The sequence below is a fragment of the Podarcis erhardii genome (genome assembly GCF_964252035.2).
Source record: "Podarcis erhardii genome assembly, chromosome: 13".
In the NCBI taxonomy this organism is placed as follows: domain Eukaryota; kingdom Metazoa; phylum Chordata; class Lepidosauria; order Squamata; family Lacertidae; genus Podarcis; species Podarcis erhardii.
The window spans coordinates 20,572,228-20,590,976 of record NC_138502.1 but is presented as its reverse complement, the minus strand read 5'-3'; the positions used below and the strand labels follow the sequence as shown (position 1 = coordinate 20,590,976).

Below are 18,749 nucleotides of genomic sequence, written 5' to 3'. Positions count from 1 at the left end.
TCTTAGATGTTTGGAAATTCACAAGCTTCAAGGTACCAACACCTGTTCACCTTACCTTAGAAAATGGGCCATGTGAGGAACTGATCAATCATGGGTGATGTATGGAGAAAGGATGGACATTAATGTGTCAAATTCTTCAAATCCCATGTCATATAATCCCACCTTTTCCATGCTCTGCTTCCCGAATTTCTAAAGCTCCAAACATTCACTCAGGAGCTTCTTGTATGGACATGCCTTCAGTCTATCATTGTCTCTTTGGCTGATGTCAAATAGAAGAGGTGTGTGTTGTTCTGATCATGTCACCTTGATGTCAAATATCTCCTTTCTGAATAGAGACAATAGACCCATTGAAAACTTTCCGCCCTAACTCGTTCCTTTGTGTAGGTGGCATTATTTAACCCTTTTGGTGTGTGTAGGCAAGAGAATAAAAAATTAGCTTCTGTGTGATTGAATTTGATGTGGGCTGATTTACTGGTAGCAAAAGCATTGTGAGTCAGTAATGGGATTTCTCAGGGTGGGGCGGATGTAAAATACCAGTTTGTTTGTTTTAAAAGGGTGCAATCAAATAGCAACTTCTCTTCCTATATGCTCTTGTAGGATGTCCTATCAATTCCAGAACATTTTGTTCCCCACCACCACCACATCAGTAATGGGCTGGGACCGGATACAGCCTTCAAATCATTGTTTAGAAAAGTTGATGAAGTGATTTCTCACTGGTCCAGGGTAGCAATTCGCCAACAAGGTGCTGCAAAAGGGCTTTAGGTCTGCTTTGAAAAACTAAGGCACCATGTAGTGATGCTGTCAGAGCAGGATTTGGGGCAGAAGTCCAGGACACCATTCAACGGAATAGGCAAGAGGGCCCCCCAAAACAGCAGGACTATCTTACCATATTTGGAAGCATTAGCTATTATAATCTAAGGGGATTGATTGACAGGATTCCTGAATGAGTATTACATCCAGAGCCAAAAATTACCTAAGTGCACCACTGACAACATGTTGCATTCATCTACCATAGGGTTGCCATATATCCTGGGTTTGCCCATCGAAAACAGCATCCAGGTGTAATTTCTGAAAAGTGGGAAAATGTCTGGGAAAGCCAGAGCATATTGCAGCCCTATATGAATGCAACATGTAGTCAGTGGTTTTTAGTTTTTTTTGGGGGGGGGGTTCTTTTTGGAGATTTTGCAAAGCAAGCAAGCAAACAAACAAACAAACAGACCCTCTACATGCTACAGAGAGCCAGTGTGGTGTAGTGGTTAAGAGCAGTAGTCTCGTAATCTGGTGAACCGGGTTCGATTCCCCGCTCCTCCACATGCAGCTGCTGGGTGACCTTGGGCCAGGCATACTTCTTTGAAGTCTCTCAGCCCCACTCACCTCACAGAGTGTTTGTTGTGAGGGAGGAAGGGAAAGGAGAATGTTAGCCGCCTTGAGACTCCCTAGGGTAGTGATAAAGCGGGATATCAAATCCAAACTCTTCTTCTTTTTCTACAGAACCAGGTTATATAATGCCCTGTTCTTTATAAGCAGCCTTTCCCTGTAAGCATGAACAGATCATGCTAGAGGTGTATGATAGAAATTTTTATTTTTGTTTGTTTATTAATTGACTTATATCCCACTCTTCCTCAGTGGCAAAATTAAAAAAGTTAAAACAATACAATTTAAAATAAAATAAAATAAAAACCCATTTGAAAATGAACCAAAAACATTTTGAAACAATTTTGAAACATTTAAAAACATCTAGAAACATTTCAAACAATCAAATACCTCAGTTACTTATTTCAAGGTTTCCATGTAAAGTATCTTAAGAGCATAAAATATGAAATTAGATATGTAATTAAATACATATTTAAATGTACAAATGTGCATTTTATCTTACCATTCACATTTCTAAATGTATTTTATCCTAAACTATTTTTTTCCTCAACTAGAAAAATATATCAAAATGCATTAAATGTATTGTAAAATCAGGAGAAAATTGTACGGGAGATGCAGATCAGGTTAGTTTGCATCAAGATTTGTTCAAATTACATTCGTCAAACACTTTAACAGGCACCCAAGGTTACTTTGGAAAAGCTAAAATCACTCCTTTTTGTAATGTACCTTGAAAACTCAGTGGATATCATTAACAACATTATAATCATCAACAACAATTAAAAAGAAAAAAAATGATATTATGATTAAACAAAGAAATGGGGGGGGATCTTCTGTATGGTTGGGAGAGAGCTCTAAGGTTATCAAGTTTAACCACTGTGCTGCCTTTGCATTACCTACAGAGTAGGCAATAACATCCTGACACACCTAGAATCCTCCAATTTAGACCTCAGGGCCTCACCTCTCATCACATTAAGGTCAGCTAAAGGGCAGTAAACTTTAAATTGTATTTCCTGATGTTGGAGCCTGTAAACAAGTCTCCTGATTGTCAAAATTGTCCTGGATGATCTGATCACGCTGCTATGATCACTCACAGTGGTGCCTCCAACCCATGGGGGGAAAGGATTGGGGCTGAAAGACCAAGAGAACGCGTTGCTCCATTGAGCCTAAGTTATAACTAGCACAAAATGCCAGATCATAGAATCATAGAATCATAGAATCATAGAGTTGGAAGAGACCACACGGGCCATTGAGTCCAACCCCCTGCCAAGCAGGAAACACCATCAGAGCACTCCTGACATATGGTTGTCAAGCCTCTGCTTAAAGACCTCCAAAGGAGGAGACTCCACCACACTCCTTGGCAGCAAATTCCACTGTCGAACAGCTCTTACTGTCAGGAAGTTCTTCCTAATGTTTAGGTGGAATCTTTTTTCTTGTAGTTTGGAACCATTGCTCCGTGTCCGCTTCTCTGGAGCAGCAGAAAACAACCTTTCTCCCTCCTCTATGTGACATCCTTTTATATATTTGAACATGGCTATCATATCACCCCTTAACCTCCTCTTCTGCAGGCTAAACATGCCCAGCTCCCTTAGCCGTTCTTCATAAGGCATCGTTTCCAGGCCTTTGACCATTTTGGTTGCCCTCCTGTGGACACGTTTCAGTTTGTCAGTGTCCTTCTTGAACTGTGGTGCCCAGAACTGGACACAGTACTCCAGGTGAGGTCTGACCAGAGCAGAATACAGAGGCACTATTACTTCCCTTGATCTAGATGCTATACTCCTATTGATGCAGCCCAGAATTGCATTGGCTTTTTTAGCTGCCGCGTCACACTGTTGGCTCATGTCAAGTTTGTGGTCAACCAAGACTCCTAGATCCTTTTCACATGTACTGCTCTCAAGCCAGGTGTCACCCATCTTGTATTTGTGCCTCTCATTTTTTTTTGCCCAAGTGCAATACTTTACATTTCTCCCTATTAAAATTCATCTTGTTTGTTTTGGCCCAGTTCTCTAATCTGTCAAGGTCGTTTTGAAGTGTGATCCTGTCCTCTGGGGTGTTAGCCACCCCTCCCAGTTTGGTGTCATAGTCTTTATATTCCTAATGTCCTTTTCTTATTACATTTATATCCCACATTTCCTACATAGAGCTCAAGGTGGTGTACACGGCTCTCCGTCTCCCAATTTTACCCTCACCACAACCCTGTTATGTAGGTTAGGCTGAGAGACTGTGGCTTGCCTCAGCTTACCCAGTGAACTCTACTAGAGAGTGCATATTTGAACTCTCATCTCCCAAGTCCTAATTAGGAATGTGGAACCTTTTGGCTCTGGCGCCAGATCTTTATCTGACCCCACCTGATGGGCCAACTTTGACTGGTGGGTGGGACAACCCAGCAGTCACTCCTAGCATCCTTTTCTTGCTAAGGATTATTCCACAAGTCTCCATTTCTACCAAAGAAAGCAACAGTCAACATGTCTGTTCAGATGTGACAAACATGTTTTCTTCAGCAATTCCACAGGGAATCCCTGGATTTGAGCTGGTGATTACCTTCCTCTAAATTATTAAAAACATGTAATTGAGTCTGCTGCTTACCCAGTACTGCTTGAAGTTTCAGCAACCATGATAAAAATTAACAGCATATTATAAATAAACCCAGCAGCATTTAGAGTCAGGGAGAGGGACTGGGTCTGATACTATGATCTCCAATAGTCTACATTTCAAACTTCAAGGCTTATATCTGTCAGAAAGTACCATTTAAGTCAATGGTTTTCATTAGGACAACTCTAACAATAGTGCTGTAGAAAAGCAAAGGATCGTCTATGTACAGGCAAGATTTCCTTCATTCTGAATATGATAGTTTTAGTGGTCTTAATGCTGGCAATGATTCCACACAAGGTATGCCAGGCTCAAACTGTGAAATGTAGGGTTTCCCATCCACATCGCCCACAACACGTATACCATCAGCAAGGAAACCTCATCATTGGTGGCATTGCAAGTCATGGCGGCTTCATGAAACCTTTAACAGCCTTTACTGAAGAACCGCCACTAGCATTGCTTGAAGATTTCATGTAAGAAGTTTATTTCATTTCCATGTCCTTCCCTCTGAAAAGACCAGTGCTAGTGCTACAATGTATATGCAGAGGTATATCAACTTAGCCTATAGAAAAAAGAATGATTGAATTAAGGTGAAGCTGTAGGTAAAGGTTTCAATTTTTCTAGAGGACAAAGACTTCTGTGGAATACATTTAAGCTTCCTAAAATAAAAGTCTTTCTTTCAACCCCATTTTCTTTTACCTTCTTATATCTTTTTCCTCCTCACTGTTACAAAAAGTTCCCCTCCAGGTCTTTGGCTCACATTTCAATTCTGCTTTTATTCTTGCACCACTCATGTCTTTCTTCGACACATTCTAATGTTATATGTTAATGTAAAGATTGTTAAACAAAACTGATTTTTGGATGTTGTCTGTTAACATCACTCAGAGGCAATTGCTTCTTGTATACCTGCATTTTATCTTAATTTGTATATTTCATGTGATGTAAAATACTAGAATCTTTTGACTCATGAGAGCTTCCATCAACTCAGTTCCTTCCTCTGTCTTGATATGAAAACAGATATATTCCTACTTGCTTAGTTAAATTCCATTTTCTCATATAATTCTTTTTCATAGAAAGTAACTTCATAAGAGAGTCGGTAATAAAGGCCTATATTGAAAAACGTATATTTGTACCTTGGAATAACATTTGAATAAAGTTTATGATATAACTCACAGGTGACTCACAAAATGTTTAGTGTTCTAAGTTCTGAAATTGCTGGGCTCTGTTATCTTAACCCAAAGCAGTTTAGCTCATGTTACCAAGGAGCTCAGCCTTGCTGTTTATTAAATATAGCTGCTTTGATTGAGGAATTTCACTCTACTGGAGGCTGTTTAGCAATGGCTTATACAAGCACAAGAAGGGAAGTGTGCTATATTGTACATTCGCTCTCCATTATCCTCACCCATAGGAAGTGATAGAAGGACTCTAGGTGTATGCATATGCCTTGCTCTAGATCCGATTCCATTTACACATAGTCACCACAAGCCTACTCTTCTGCTTGGACAATATACAGCTCTGCCGTAAATAATATACTGTGTGAGATAGCCAGAAAGCAAAATCCACACAAACCTTCAGCAATAATTCAGATAGATGGCACTGTTGTTCTAGATTCTGTAATTCCACACAGGGCAACATCCACATGGTATGTTGTGATGTCAGGCACAAGCTCTCATAAAATACTCATGTTGATAACACGTCTCTGCAACATGCATGCATGATTGAAAATTTAACCTAACCCTAATGAGAGTCTCAAGAAATACAATTCATTAAGAGCATTATTCTAAGTGCAGTGAGGTGGGCTTCCACCAACCAAGGCTGTAGCTTTGAGTGTGTTGACTAACACCCTTCCAACATGTAGCTGCCTTTTTTTATCCTCTCCATTCCAATCAGCATAAATGCAGTTATTCCAGCTCCTGACTGCTCTCAAGGAGCAGTCAGGAGCTGGAATTGGCTCCTTGAAGATAAAGGTGCCTGGGAACCACGGGACACATGGATTTGCTCTGAAGTCTAAAATTGGCAACTGCTTGTGGAAAAACTCTTAAATGCATCCATGCCCATCATAGCATAGGTGTTTGTCACAAATGAGTTCTTCTCTGCTATTGGAGGACCATGTCTTCATAACCCTAACCTTCTCCATCCAGAGAATCTTGACTTTGGGATTTCTCTGGAATACTGCAATCAACCATCATCAACATGAAAATGCAGATAGTGGTGTTGGTTTTTCAAAAAGTGTGAAATATCATTCTGATACAGAATGCAATTTTAATTCTAGTGTAGTGTCAAAGAATTATCAGCATATTTTGGCCTTGGCATTTGCAGTAAAGGAGGTCAATGACAACCTTCAGCTCTTACCCAATATCACCTTGGGCTTCCACATATATGACAGCTATTTTAATGAAAAGTTGACCTACCATGCCACAATGCTACTTTTATCTTCGTTAGAGAGGTTTTCCCCCAACTATGTCTGTGACATCCAGCATAATCTGACAGCGGTCATCGGGGGACTGGATTCTGAAATCTCTGTTGTTGTGGCAAATATCCTGGATATCTATAAGATTCCACAGGTAGGGATTATATGCCTTTGTGTATATTGAAACTATGGGAATGCAATACTTTATCATGTGGCTTTTGTTCTTCGTTCTTCTTGGTTTTATTTTGCAAGTCGGAGAAAGGGAGGTTTAATTCTGTTAAAGCGACTTCCGACCTCACGCAGGAGCTGGTTATGTAGATTTACGGGGGGGGGGGAGGAAGTGCCATCACCTCCCCCGGATATTGAAGGATAGTCCGATGAAGGATTCCAGGGGGCGTGGCCCTGTCTGAAACCTATGGAGGTGAGGGCCTAAGGCACCCCCCCCGATCAGTGACCCCCGGCGGAGTTCCTAGTTGATGTGCATCAGCAGGGCTCCCCCTGCTGGTGTTAACCCTTCCCAGTCTGCAAGCACACAGGCTGAAGCCAGATATCCGGTTAGGACCAATGCCTAAGCCAATACTGCTCATCACCTGTAACCAATAAAGTTGTGGCCAATTTTAGCTCATTAACCTAAAATAACGGTGTCATGCATCTTTATTCCTACTGGGGGGAGGCGGGAACTTGTATTTAGGACTTATGACATGGTAAACCAACAATAATAGCATTATAGACAGTAAAATACCCAGGCAATGATAAAGCAAAGTAAACATAGAACGGCAGGACAAAGAAAGCTAGGGCTTGTTTTTTTTCAGTTTTTGTATAAATTCGTATGTATGTTTCATTTTACTCTTTCCTCCTGCCCCTGAAGTTAAGAAGAAACATCTTTTTAAATTGTTGTTGTTGTTGTTTGAATAAAGAGCATTGAGTCATTCTTTGCATGGAAAAGACTTCATACTGAGAAGGAGGTGCATGAGAGTTGTGGTAAGGAGAGCCTTCCTAGGAAAGGAGTTTCATCAAGTAGACATCCATGTCCCAGAAAAACACATCTCACAATATACATATGTCATATTATAGTATAGTATAGTGTAAGCAATTTTGCAGATAGCCACATAAGGTAGCAACCACTGCAGTAGGGCAGAACCATCCTCCCAGGACCAGCATCACTGTTGCTTATCTGGACAGTGCTGGTTGGTGTTGTTGTCAGGACTGTGCAGATGCATCAGAAGCCCTTTACACTGATGTATCGATTCTTCCCTGAGCTTGCTTGCACTTTGACGCACTTCAGCACCATCCAGGGATGCTGCAGCAACAACAGTGTCAGGAGTGAAGCTCTGCTACACTGAACTTCAACGAAGAATTCACAATAGAGACCATTTGCTTCATTATGAAAATCTTTAGTTCCACCTGCTGATGTCATGTACCTGAAAAAAAGAAGTCCTTAGACTAAGCACTTATCTCTCAGGACTAGCCCCCTATCTTGATAAAAGGGAATAATATCCACTTACCTTATCACTTGCTATAAACCTTGTGTCTTAATGTATTGAGTGATCAGAGCATATGAAACTACATCTTAAAAATGACTATAACTGTCTCTCTTTCCCTTCCTGCTTTTTCCTTTAGCTGGTATATGGTTCGAATCCAGTGATGAATGATAAAACTCCAGGGCTTGATTTTTACCAGATGACCCCTCAGGAAACCCTTCAGTATACAGGGATACTCTCTTTGCTTCTTCATTTTAGATGGGTGTGGATTGGGGTTGTAGTCGCAGAAACTGACAGTGGGGAAAGATGTGTGCAAATCATCATTCCACTGTTTTCTCAGAGTGGTGTCTGTTTTGCCTTCATAGAAAGAATCCCAATGTTTATTTCTTTCGATGAAATTGATGAAAACCTAGAAAGAGGAGGTAAATTACATAATGAAATCATGAATAGTAAAGCCAACATAGTGGTTTTTTATGGAGAATCAAATGCCATGATGTATTTGAGATGGTTTCCATATCTGTCAAAACAAGAATGTGAGACAAGCATACCAAGAGGGAAAGTTTGGATTCTTACAGCCCAGATGGAGCTTACATCAACAGTCCATCAAAGGAATTTTGTTACAGAAATAATCCATGGTACGCTAGCCTTCAAGATTCACTCCAACGATGTACCAGGATTCCAGTCTTTTATTGAGAGAAGAAATCCTTCCATCCCTAAAGGAGATGGGTTCATCAGGGACTTCTGGCAGCAGGCCTTTGGTTGCACATTCTCAAAAACGGATGTAGGTAACGTGGATGGATACATTTGCACTAGGGAGGAGAAGCTAGAGAACCTTCCAAAACCCTTCTTTGAAATGAGCATGACGGGCCACAGCTACAACATCTACAATGGTGTCTATGCTGTGGCCCATGCTTTACATGCAATGACCTCATCTGGAGTCAAGCACAGTGCAAATCTGGATGGAGCGAGAATGAAACTACAGAATCAAGAGATATCGCAGGTAGTGACCTGAACAATTTGGCGTGAAAATGCATAATATCTACAGTATTATAACATTATTTCCCATTAAATGGCGGGGTAGGGTTAGGGTTACCTGTGTGTATTCTTATCAGTTTACTTAATAACATAGTGATCCTTCCTATTGTCTCTCAGTTATAAAGGTTTAGCAGATATTTCACTATTTGCCTCCTGCTCAAAACTCTTCAGTAAATCATTCTTGCTACCATTAGACATCAGTCTGAAAACCCTACTCCTTTTTATTCCATCCAGCTCCATCACTACTTGAGACATGTTTCATTCAACAACAGTGCTGGGGACAAGATCTCCTTTGATAATAATGGGCAGTTAGTAGCTGGATTCGATGTCATCAACTGGGTGGTTTCATCCAACCAATCCTTTCACAGAATAAAAATTGGGAGGATGGATCCTCAAGTTCCTCCAGATGAAGCATTCACTATCAATGAAGAGGCCATAACATGGCATTACTGGTTTAACCAGGTAGGATCCAATTGGAGATTTAGGGTGAAAGTGTTTTAGAGAATAGTGTCAGTAACTGTATCTCTTCAAAACTGTCATCAAACATATAAGAGCCCAGACTAAAGATTAGTGTCAGTATTCTCTCAAAGTACAAACTAGTTCTTTAACGAACAATCATGTTAATTCTGCATCTGTTTCCAGTGTTGCTGTTAGCCTCACACCTAGGCCTATCATACAAAGCTACCAGGAGGTCTTTAAAGACTTCCTTCTGTGTGTCTATGATGGAATGGAATTTGTACTTTAATTTGCATGTAAGGTGCGGTGCATATGTGCTTGAAATTCCTTAACATTGCAAAAAGAAGTGGAAAGGCCCATGAAATTTAAAGATTCCAAGCTCATTATTTTGCTTTCTCATTTATGGATTAGGCCCAGCCACTTTCTACATGCAGTGAGAGCTGCCATCCTGGTTCTAGCAAGAAAGTGAAAGAAGGGAAACCATTTTGCTGTTACAATTGCATCCCATGTCCAGAGGGGAAAATATCAGACAAGGAGGGTAAGTAAGTATACCTGATGCTACTGGGTGTTTTCTGTTCTCAGTATTCCAATTTGATTTGTGTAGGAACACATTTTTACAATCAGGCTACTCCAAGCTTGATGTTTTCCCCTTGCAAATTCCAGTTTAATTTATATGGGATTGATTCAATACGGTGAGGAAAATCAGGCTCCAAACTGCTTCACTTGGGTCACAGACTATTTGTTTTCATGGTTTGGTGATGAGTGGATAAGTTGTCACTTTCTGTTATCCCTCTTTCCACACCCATTATTCATTAGTGCTTTCATTTGGTTTCTAGTCATGCTCAAAACTATTTCTGCTGTGCTTCTGAATGGAACTAGTGGTGTATTTTTTTTGTTGGTCCCTCAGATTTACACAGAAGCAGAAAACTGCACAGGCAAACCACACACAAAAAATCCTATCCAGTCTATGTTAATTTTAACATAGCATGTTAAAATTCAAAATGTAAGCTGATAATTTAAAACTGATTTCTTTTCTATTTTGGCTGTGCTCCTATTTCCAGTGTTCCTGAATATATTGCCTATGAGCTCCCATATTTGTGAAAAACCAGAAATCTCAAGAAACAAACTACACTTAAATATCTATTTTAATGTGGTATACTTGTGCAGGTTTCTGGTTTTGTTCAATTCTGATGGATTTTTTAAAAAACAAAAACAAAAAACCAGTAGAACTATTTGTGCACATGCCCTGTTGGTACTGATTTACCATAAATAACTTAACGGATTAGAAAGTTGGGATAAACATAAGAGGAACACCTACTGGTATGAATAGGAAAATCACAGATGTAGGGGTCAACTTATACCACTGTGAAAGGAACCATTTAGCCATATTATTAAGGTTTTATGTAACATCAATACCATAGCCCTTTTCACACATTACTGGTGTGTGAGGTTATATTTCATGCATGAATTCTAAATCATGCTATGATCAACATAGTGGGAGCAAAAGACAGTGCTACTTTGCAGCTGTGATTATATGTACAGCCCTGCAAATATATTTTTTACATTAGACCTCAACACTCAGGTAATGCAGAAAGAAGGCTTATGTCTTTTCCTGTTTCAGATATGAATGACTGTATTAAATGCACAGATGAGAAGTACCCAAGTAAGAATCAGGATACATGCATTCCCAAGACTGTAACCTTCTTGTCTTATGAAGAACCTTTGGGGCTCAGTTTAGGCTGCATTGCTCTTTCCTTTTCTTTGATCACAGCTCTGGTGCTGGGGACATTTATGAAGCACCATGGCACTCCCATCGTCGTTGCCAACAACAGGGACCTCACCTACACCCTCCTCATCTCCCTCCTGCTCTGTTTCCTTTCCGCATTGTTGTTCATTGCCAAGCCTCAGAAGTTGACGTGTCTCCTCCAACAAGCTGTTTTTGGCATCATCTTCTCAGTGGCTGTTTCTTGTGTATTGGCAAAAACCATCACCGTAGTACTAGCTTTCATGGCAACCAAGCCAGGATCAAGAATGAGGAGGTGGGTGGGGAAAAAGCTGGCCACCTGCATTGTTCTTTCCTTTTCCCTTATTCAAACTGGCATTTGTACTGTGTGGCTGGTGACCTCTCCCCCATTCCAAGATGTAGACATGCACTCAATGGTTGATGAAATTGTACTGAAATGTAATGAAGGGTCTGTGACCATGTTTTACATTGTCCTGGGCTATATGGTCTTCCTGGCAATTGCCAGCTTCACAGTAGCTTTCTTTGCCAGGAAACTACCTGATAGTTTTAATGAAGCCAAGTTCATCACTTTCAGCATGTTGGTCTTCTGCAGTGTGTGGCTATCCTTTGTGCCAACTTACCTCAGCACAAAGGGGAAATACATGGTTATTGTGGAGATCTTCTCTATCTTAGCTTCCTGTGCTGGCCTTCTGGGCTGCATCTTTTCCCACAAATGTTACATTATTGTGTTTAAACCTGAGTTGAACTGCAGGGAACAGCTCATAAGGGTTAAACATGGAAGAATTTAATAAATCTCTTTCCTTTACTGTAATTTGCAATCTGGATTTATCTTTGTTTGTCCAAGTATTTGTTTTGGTTGTTACTCAGATATTGTAGTGATGATATGGTGTTTATTATTATGTTGTACACAGCCTTGGTAGTTTATGGTATTGTATGTGGCATGCTTAAATGGTTATAATAATAGAAAAATCAATCTTGAGCAGTTAATGTGGAAGTCCTGGGCTGTCCATATGATAAGACCCCCCTCTTGCTGAGTTAATATGAAGGAAAGGAAAGCAATATATTTGGCACCAGTTTGGCTGCAGGAATTGCCAGAAGTATATGTCTTTCCTCCCACAAATGTAATGTTAGTGTGTTGAAGCCTGAGTTGAACAGTCAGAAACAGTTGATTAAGTAAAAAGATGGGAGAATTTGTATACCCCTGTCCTTTATGAAAGGTTTTCTGACATAAAATTTTAAAACAAGCCTGTCAAACTCTTCCTTGCTGAAAACCCTTGCAAAAGGTGAACGGACATTTCATCATTCTTCACCTCCTTGAACACTGTCCATGTCATCATTCTGTTATTTTCATGACACCTTAGTCCAAAGAATCCTTCTTGCGTTATGAAGAACCTGTGGTGTTCTGTTTAGCAAGCCTTGCCTTTACCTTTTCTTTGATCACAGCTTTGGTGCTACAGATGTTTATGAGGAATCATGACATTCAAATCATTGTTGCCAATAGCAGGGACGTTACCTACACTCTCCTTGTCTCCCTCCTGCTCTGCTTACTTTCTGCTTTGTTGTTCATTGGCGAACCTCAGAAGTTGACGTGTCTCCTCCTACTAACAGCTTTTGGCAATATTTTTTTAGTGGCTGTCTCTTGTATACTGGTAAAAGCTATTAAAGTAGTTTAAACTGGCACTTTACTGTTTGGCTGGTGACCTCTCCACCATTCCAAGATGTAGACATGCACTCAGTGACAGAAGAAATTGTAATGCAATGTAACGAAGGCTCCATGACCATGTTTTACATTGTCCAGGTCTATATAGGCTTCCTGACAATTGCCAGCTTCACAGTGGCTTTCTTTGTCAGGAAGCTACCTGATAGTTTCAATGAAGCCAAGTTCATCATTTTTAGCATGTTGGTCTTCTGCAGTGTGTGGCTATCCTTTGTGCCAACTTCTATGAGCTCTAAGGGCAAATACATCGTAGCTGTGAAGGTCCTTTCTATTTTAGCTTCCAGTGCTGGGTTGCTGGGTTGCATCTTTACATCCAAATGTTACATCCTTTTGTTGAGGATTGAGCTGAACAACAGGAAACAGCTCAGAAGGAGAAAAGACTGAAGAACCTAAAAATCTATATAATTTGCATTAGTTATTCATCTGTATATGTTTGTGCATCTGAGTGTTTGTGTTTGTTTGTTTTATATTGTTGAGATGACCTTGTATTTATTCAATAATTAATTAAGTTATGTTGCACACTACCTTGGTAATTTCTGTTTTTTAACTGGAAATATAACTGGAAATATAAATTATTCTAGTAATAGAATAATAAATCCAGAAGCTGCTTTTTAATTTTTTGAAGAATATACGCTTTTTCTGAATTTGTAGCAGCTGATAAGGAAATTCTTGTAGAAACCATTGTCAATAAACTTTGCAATTAGTAGACCCCACAGATATTTTTATCATAAAAGCAATAATAATGCTATGCCTATGTCATTCTTAATATATTCTATTTTCTATTATTATGTGTGTAATGCTAGGGGTTCCTTCCTGAAACAAGCAGCTCTCAAGTGATATATATGCATGATTCTTGGCCCTATTCTTCTTCTTGAACCAGCAGAACTTCTGGCCTGCTCCCCCCATTATCACATTCTACCCCGTTCTCTCCTTGTGGCTCCACAACTACAGCTCTAGAAATGCCATCAAAACCTACCCCAAAGGCCACCCATTGCCACACAGCCAGCTTCCATACTTTTTAGGAATTTCCACAGTATTCTGTCATTGCTAAAGTATTTGAGGGCAGGAACTGGAAATTGCTGGAAGATTCTAGAAGGTTCATTTCTGTTGCAAATATTGTTTTGACTATCTCAAGGTCACACTGGAACAGGAGAGATAAATTTGTGTGCTCAGCGAGCTGGTGATATTCTCTCTCTCTCTCTTACTTTTATTTGTACCTCACAAATAAAGCCTTTACCTTTAGTAAAAGATTTCCTTTTACTGATGGACCTCTGACTCTGTGATTTTATTTACTACACACCACAATTCATCATAGTCATAATATTCTTTTCTCTCCCAAGCAATTTCCACCTCAGCATTGACTTTTGGGCCCCCTGAGCACATGGGCAGGACCCAATGTGGAATTTCTGCCAGTGGAGCCACACAACCCATACCTCAGTCAACAAGTCTGTTCAGATGCAGCAAACATGTTTTCTTCAGCAATTCCACAGGGAATCCCTGGATCTGAGCTGGTGATTACCTTGCTCTAAATTATTAAAAACATGTAACTGAGTCTGCTGCTCACCCAGTCCTCCTTGAACTTTCAGCAACCATGAGAAAAATTAACAGCAAAGACGGTATATTATAAATAAATCCAGCAGCATTTAGAGCTAGGATGGGTGACTGGGTCTGATACTATGATTTCCAATATTCTACATTTCAAACTTCAAGGCTTATATGTGTCAGAAAGTACCATTTAAGTCAATGGTTTTCATCAGGACAACTCTAACAATAGTGCTGTAGAAAAGCAAAGGATCGTCTATGTACAGGCAAGATTTCCTTCGTTCTGAATATGATAGTTTTAGTGGTCTTAATGCTGGCAATGATTCCGCACAAGGTATGCCAGGCTCAAACTGTGAAATGTAGCGTTTCCCATCCACATCGCCCACAACACATATACCATCAGCAAGGAAACCTCATCATTGGTGGCATTGCAACTCATGGTGGCTTCATGAAAACCTTAACAGCCTTTACTGAAGAACCACCACTGGCATTGCTTGAAGAGTTTATGTAAGAATTTTTTTGTTGCTTTTTTCATTTCCATGTCTTTCCCTCTGAAAAGACCAGTGTTAGTGCTACAACATATATGCAGAGGTATAGCAGCTTGGCCTGTAGGAAAAAAATGATGGAATTAAGGTAAAGCTGAAGGGAGGGTTTCAATTTCTTCAAAGGAAGAAGACATGTGGAATACATTTAAGTTTCCTAAAGTAATACTCTTTCTTTCAACTCCGTTTTCTTTTAGCTTTTTATAATTCTTTCTCCTGTCAGTTACAAAAAATTTCCCTCCTGTTTCATTGACTCACATTTCACTACTGTTTACATTCTTACACCACTCATTTTTTCTTCAGCACATTCTAATGGTATATATGTTAATGTAAAGATTGTTAAACAATACTGATTTTTGGATGTTGTCTGTAATCATCACTCAGTGGTAATTGCTTGTATATCTGCATTTTATCTTAATTTGCTTATTCCATGTGATGTAAAATACAAGAATATTTTGACTTGTGGGAGCTGCCATCAACTAAATTCATTCCTCTGACTTGATATGAAAACAGATATATCCCTGCTTGCTTTGTTAAATTCCATTTTTTCATATAATTCTTTTTCATAGAAAATAACTTCATAAAAAAGTAAGTAAATAAAGGCCTATATTGAAAAATGTATATTTGTACCTTGGAATAACATTTGAATAAAGTTCATGATATAGCTCACAGGTGACTCACAAAATGTTTAGTGTTCTATGTTCTGAAATTGTTGGATTCTGTTTTCTTAGCCCAAAGCAGTTTAACTCATGTTACCAAGGAGCTCATCCTTGCTGTTTATTAAGTATAGCTGCATTGACTGAGGAATTTCACTCTACTGGAGGGTGTTTAGCAATGGCTTATACAAGCACAAGAAGGGGAGTGTGCTATATTGTACATTCGCTCTCCATTATCCTCACCCATAGGAAGTGATAGAAGGACTCTAGGTGTATGCATATGCCTTACTCTAGATTCAATTTACACCTAGTCGATTCCATTTACACATAGTCGCCACAAGCTTACTTTTCTGCTTGGACAATAAACAGCTCTGCCGTAAATAATATACTGTGTGAGATAGTCAGAAAGCAAAATCCACACAAACCTTCAGCAATAATTCAGATAGATGGCACTGTTGTTCTAGATTCTGTAATCCACACAGGGCAACATCCACATGGTATGTTGTGATGTCAGGCACAAGCTCTCATAAAATACTCATGTTGATAACACGTCTCTGCGACATGCATGCATGATTGAAAATTTAACCTAACCCTAATGAGAGTCTCAAGAAATACAACTCATTAAGAACATTATTCTAAGTGTGATGAGGTGGGCTTCCACCAACCAAGGCTGTAGCTTTGTATGTGTTGATTAACATCCTTCCCACATGTAGTTTCCTTTTTTTAAGCCTCCCCATTCCAATCAGCATGAATGTAGTTATTCCAGCTCCTGACTGCTCTCAAGGAGGGGCCCAATCCTGAATTGGCTCTTTGAAGATAAAGGTGCCTGGGAACCACTGGAGGCATGGATTTGCTCTGAAGCCTAAAATTGGCAACTGCTTGTGGAACAGCTCTTGTATACATCCATGTCCACAGAGTTCTTCACTAGCATAGCATAGGTGTTTGTCACAGATGAGTTCTTCTCTGCTATTGGAGGACCACGTCCTCGTAACCCTAACCTTCTCCAGCCAGAGAATCTTGACTTTGGGATTTCTCTAGAATACTGCAATCAAACATTATCAACACGAAAATGCAGATAGTGGTGTTGGTTTTTCAAAAAGTGTGAAATATCATTCTGATACAGAATGCAATTTTAATTCTAGTGTAGTGTCAAAGAATTATCAGCATATTTTGGCCTTGGCATTTGCAGTAAAGGAGGTCAGTGACAACCCTCAGATCTTACCCAATATCACCTTGGGCTTCCACATATATGACAGCTATTTTAATGAAAAGTTGACCTACCATGCCACAATGCTACTTTTATCTTCATTAGAGACGTTTTCCCCCAACTACGTCTGTGACATCCAACATAATCTGACAGCGGTCATTGGGGGACTGGATTCTGAAATCTCTGTTCTTGTGGCAAATATTCTGGATATCTATAAGATTCCACAGGTAGGGATAATCTGCCCTTGTGTATATTGAAAGTATGGGAATGCAATACTTTTTCATGTGGCTTTTGTCCTTCCAGATTTATTTTGCAATTCGTTGTGAGGGAGATTGATATTCTATTAAACCCATCTTTATGACTTATGACATGGTAAACCAATGAAAGAAGCATTATAGACAGCAATATACCCAAGTAATGATAAAGCAAAGTAAACAGAATTGCAGGACAAAGAAAGTTACGGCTTGTGGTTTTTTATTTTTTTGTATGAATTTGTATGTGTGTTTCATTTTACTCTTTGCTCCTGCCCTTGTAGTTAAGAAGAAACATCTTTTTACACTGTTGTTATTATTGATATTAGCATTGAATCCTTCCTTGCATAGAAAAAACTTCATACTGAGAATGAGGTACATGAGAGCTGTTGTAAGGCAAGCCTTTCTAGGAGAGGAATTCCATCAAATAGACATCCATGTCCCAGAAAAACACATCTCACAATATGCATATGTCATAGTATAGTATAAGTAATTTTGCAGATAGCAACCACTGGATAGCATCCTAGGATGAGTATCACTGTGCCTTATTTGGACAGGCCTGGGTGGTGGTAATGTCAAGACTGTGCAGATGCATAAGAAGCCCTTTACACTGATGTGCTTGAGTTTGCTTGCACCTTGACCCACCTCAGCACCATCCAGAGATAGTGCAGCAACAACAGTCCAACTACACTCCAACAAAGAATTAACAATGGAAACCATTTACTTAATTTTGAAAAAGTTGCAGTTCTACCTGCTGATGTAATGTACCTGTGATAGGACTAGTCCCCAATCAAGATAAGAGGCAATAATATCCACTTACCTTACCACTTGCTGTAAACCTTGTGTCTCAGCCACTGTATTGAGTGATCAGAGCATATGAAACTACATCTTGAAAATGACTATAACTGTCTCTTTTTCCCTTTCTACTTTTTCTTTTAGGTGGTATATGGTTCGAATCCAGTGATGAATGATAAAACTCCAGGGCTTGATTTTTACCAGATGACCCCTCAGGAAACCCTTCAGTATACAGGGATACTCTCTTTGCTTCTTCATTTTAGATGGGTGTGGATTGGGGTTGTAGTCGCAGATACTGACAATGGAGAAAGATGTTTGCGAATTATCATTCCACTGTTCTCTCAGAGTGGTGTCTGTTTTGCCTTCATAGAAAGAATCCCCATGTTAATTTCTTTCAATGAAATTGATGAAAACCTGGAAAGAGGAGGTAAATTACATAATGAAATCATGAATAGTAAAGCCAACATAGTGGTTTTTTATGGAGAATCAAATGCCATGATGTATTTGAGATGGTTTCCATATCTGTCAAAAAAAGAATGTGAGACAAGCATACCAAGAGGGAAAGTTTGGATTCTTACGGCCCAGATAGAGCTTACATCAACAGTCTATCAAAGGAATTTTGTTACAGAAATAATCCACGGTACACTAGCCTTCAAGATTCACTCCAACGATGTACCAGGATTCCAGTCTTTTATTGAGAGCAGAAATCCTTCCATCCCTAAAGGAGATGGGTTCATCAGGGACTTCTGGCAGCAGGCCTTTGGTTGCACATTCTCAAAAACGGATGTAGGTAACGTGGATGGATACATTTGCACTAGGGAGGAGAAGCTAGAGAACCTTCCAAAACCCTTCTTTGAAATGAGCATGACGGGCCACAGCTACAACATCTACAATGGTGTCTATGCTGTGGCCCATGCTTTACATGCAATGACCTCATCTGGAGTCAAGCACAG

At 39.7% G+C, this 18,749-nt stretch overlaps 1 protein-coding gene across 1 annotated transcript; it reads left to right on the top strand.

Moving 5' to 3' along the window:
• Nucleotides 1-4,184: 4,184 nt before the first annotated feature.
• LOC309326907 (vomeronasal type-2 receptor 26-like) lies at nucleotides 4,185-12,165 on the top strand (the record flags this gene model as incomplete). The annotated part of the gene is made up of 7 exons (XM_081835935.1): nucleotides 4,185-4,260; nucleotides 5,034-5,056; nucleotides 6,102-6,524; nucleotides 7,991-8,851; nucleotides 9,121-9,348; nucleotides 9,754-9,880; nucleotides 10,964-12,165. The coding sequence occupies 7 exons, from the start codon at nucleotides 4,185-4,187 to the stop codon at nucleotides 11,872-11,874; spliced, it is 2,649 nt and encodes an 882-aa protein (XP_081692061.1). The 3' UTR covers nucleotides 11,875-12,165.
• Nucleotides 12,166-18,749: the final 6,584 nt, after the last annotated feature.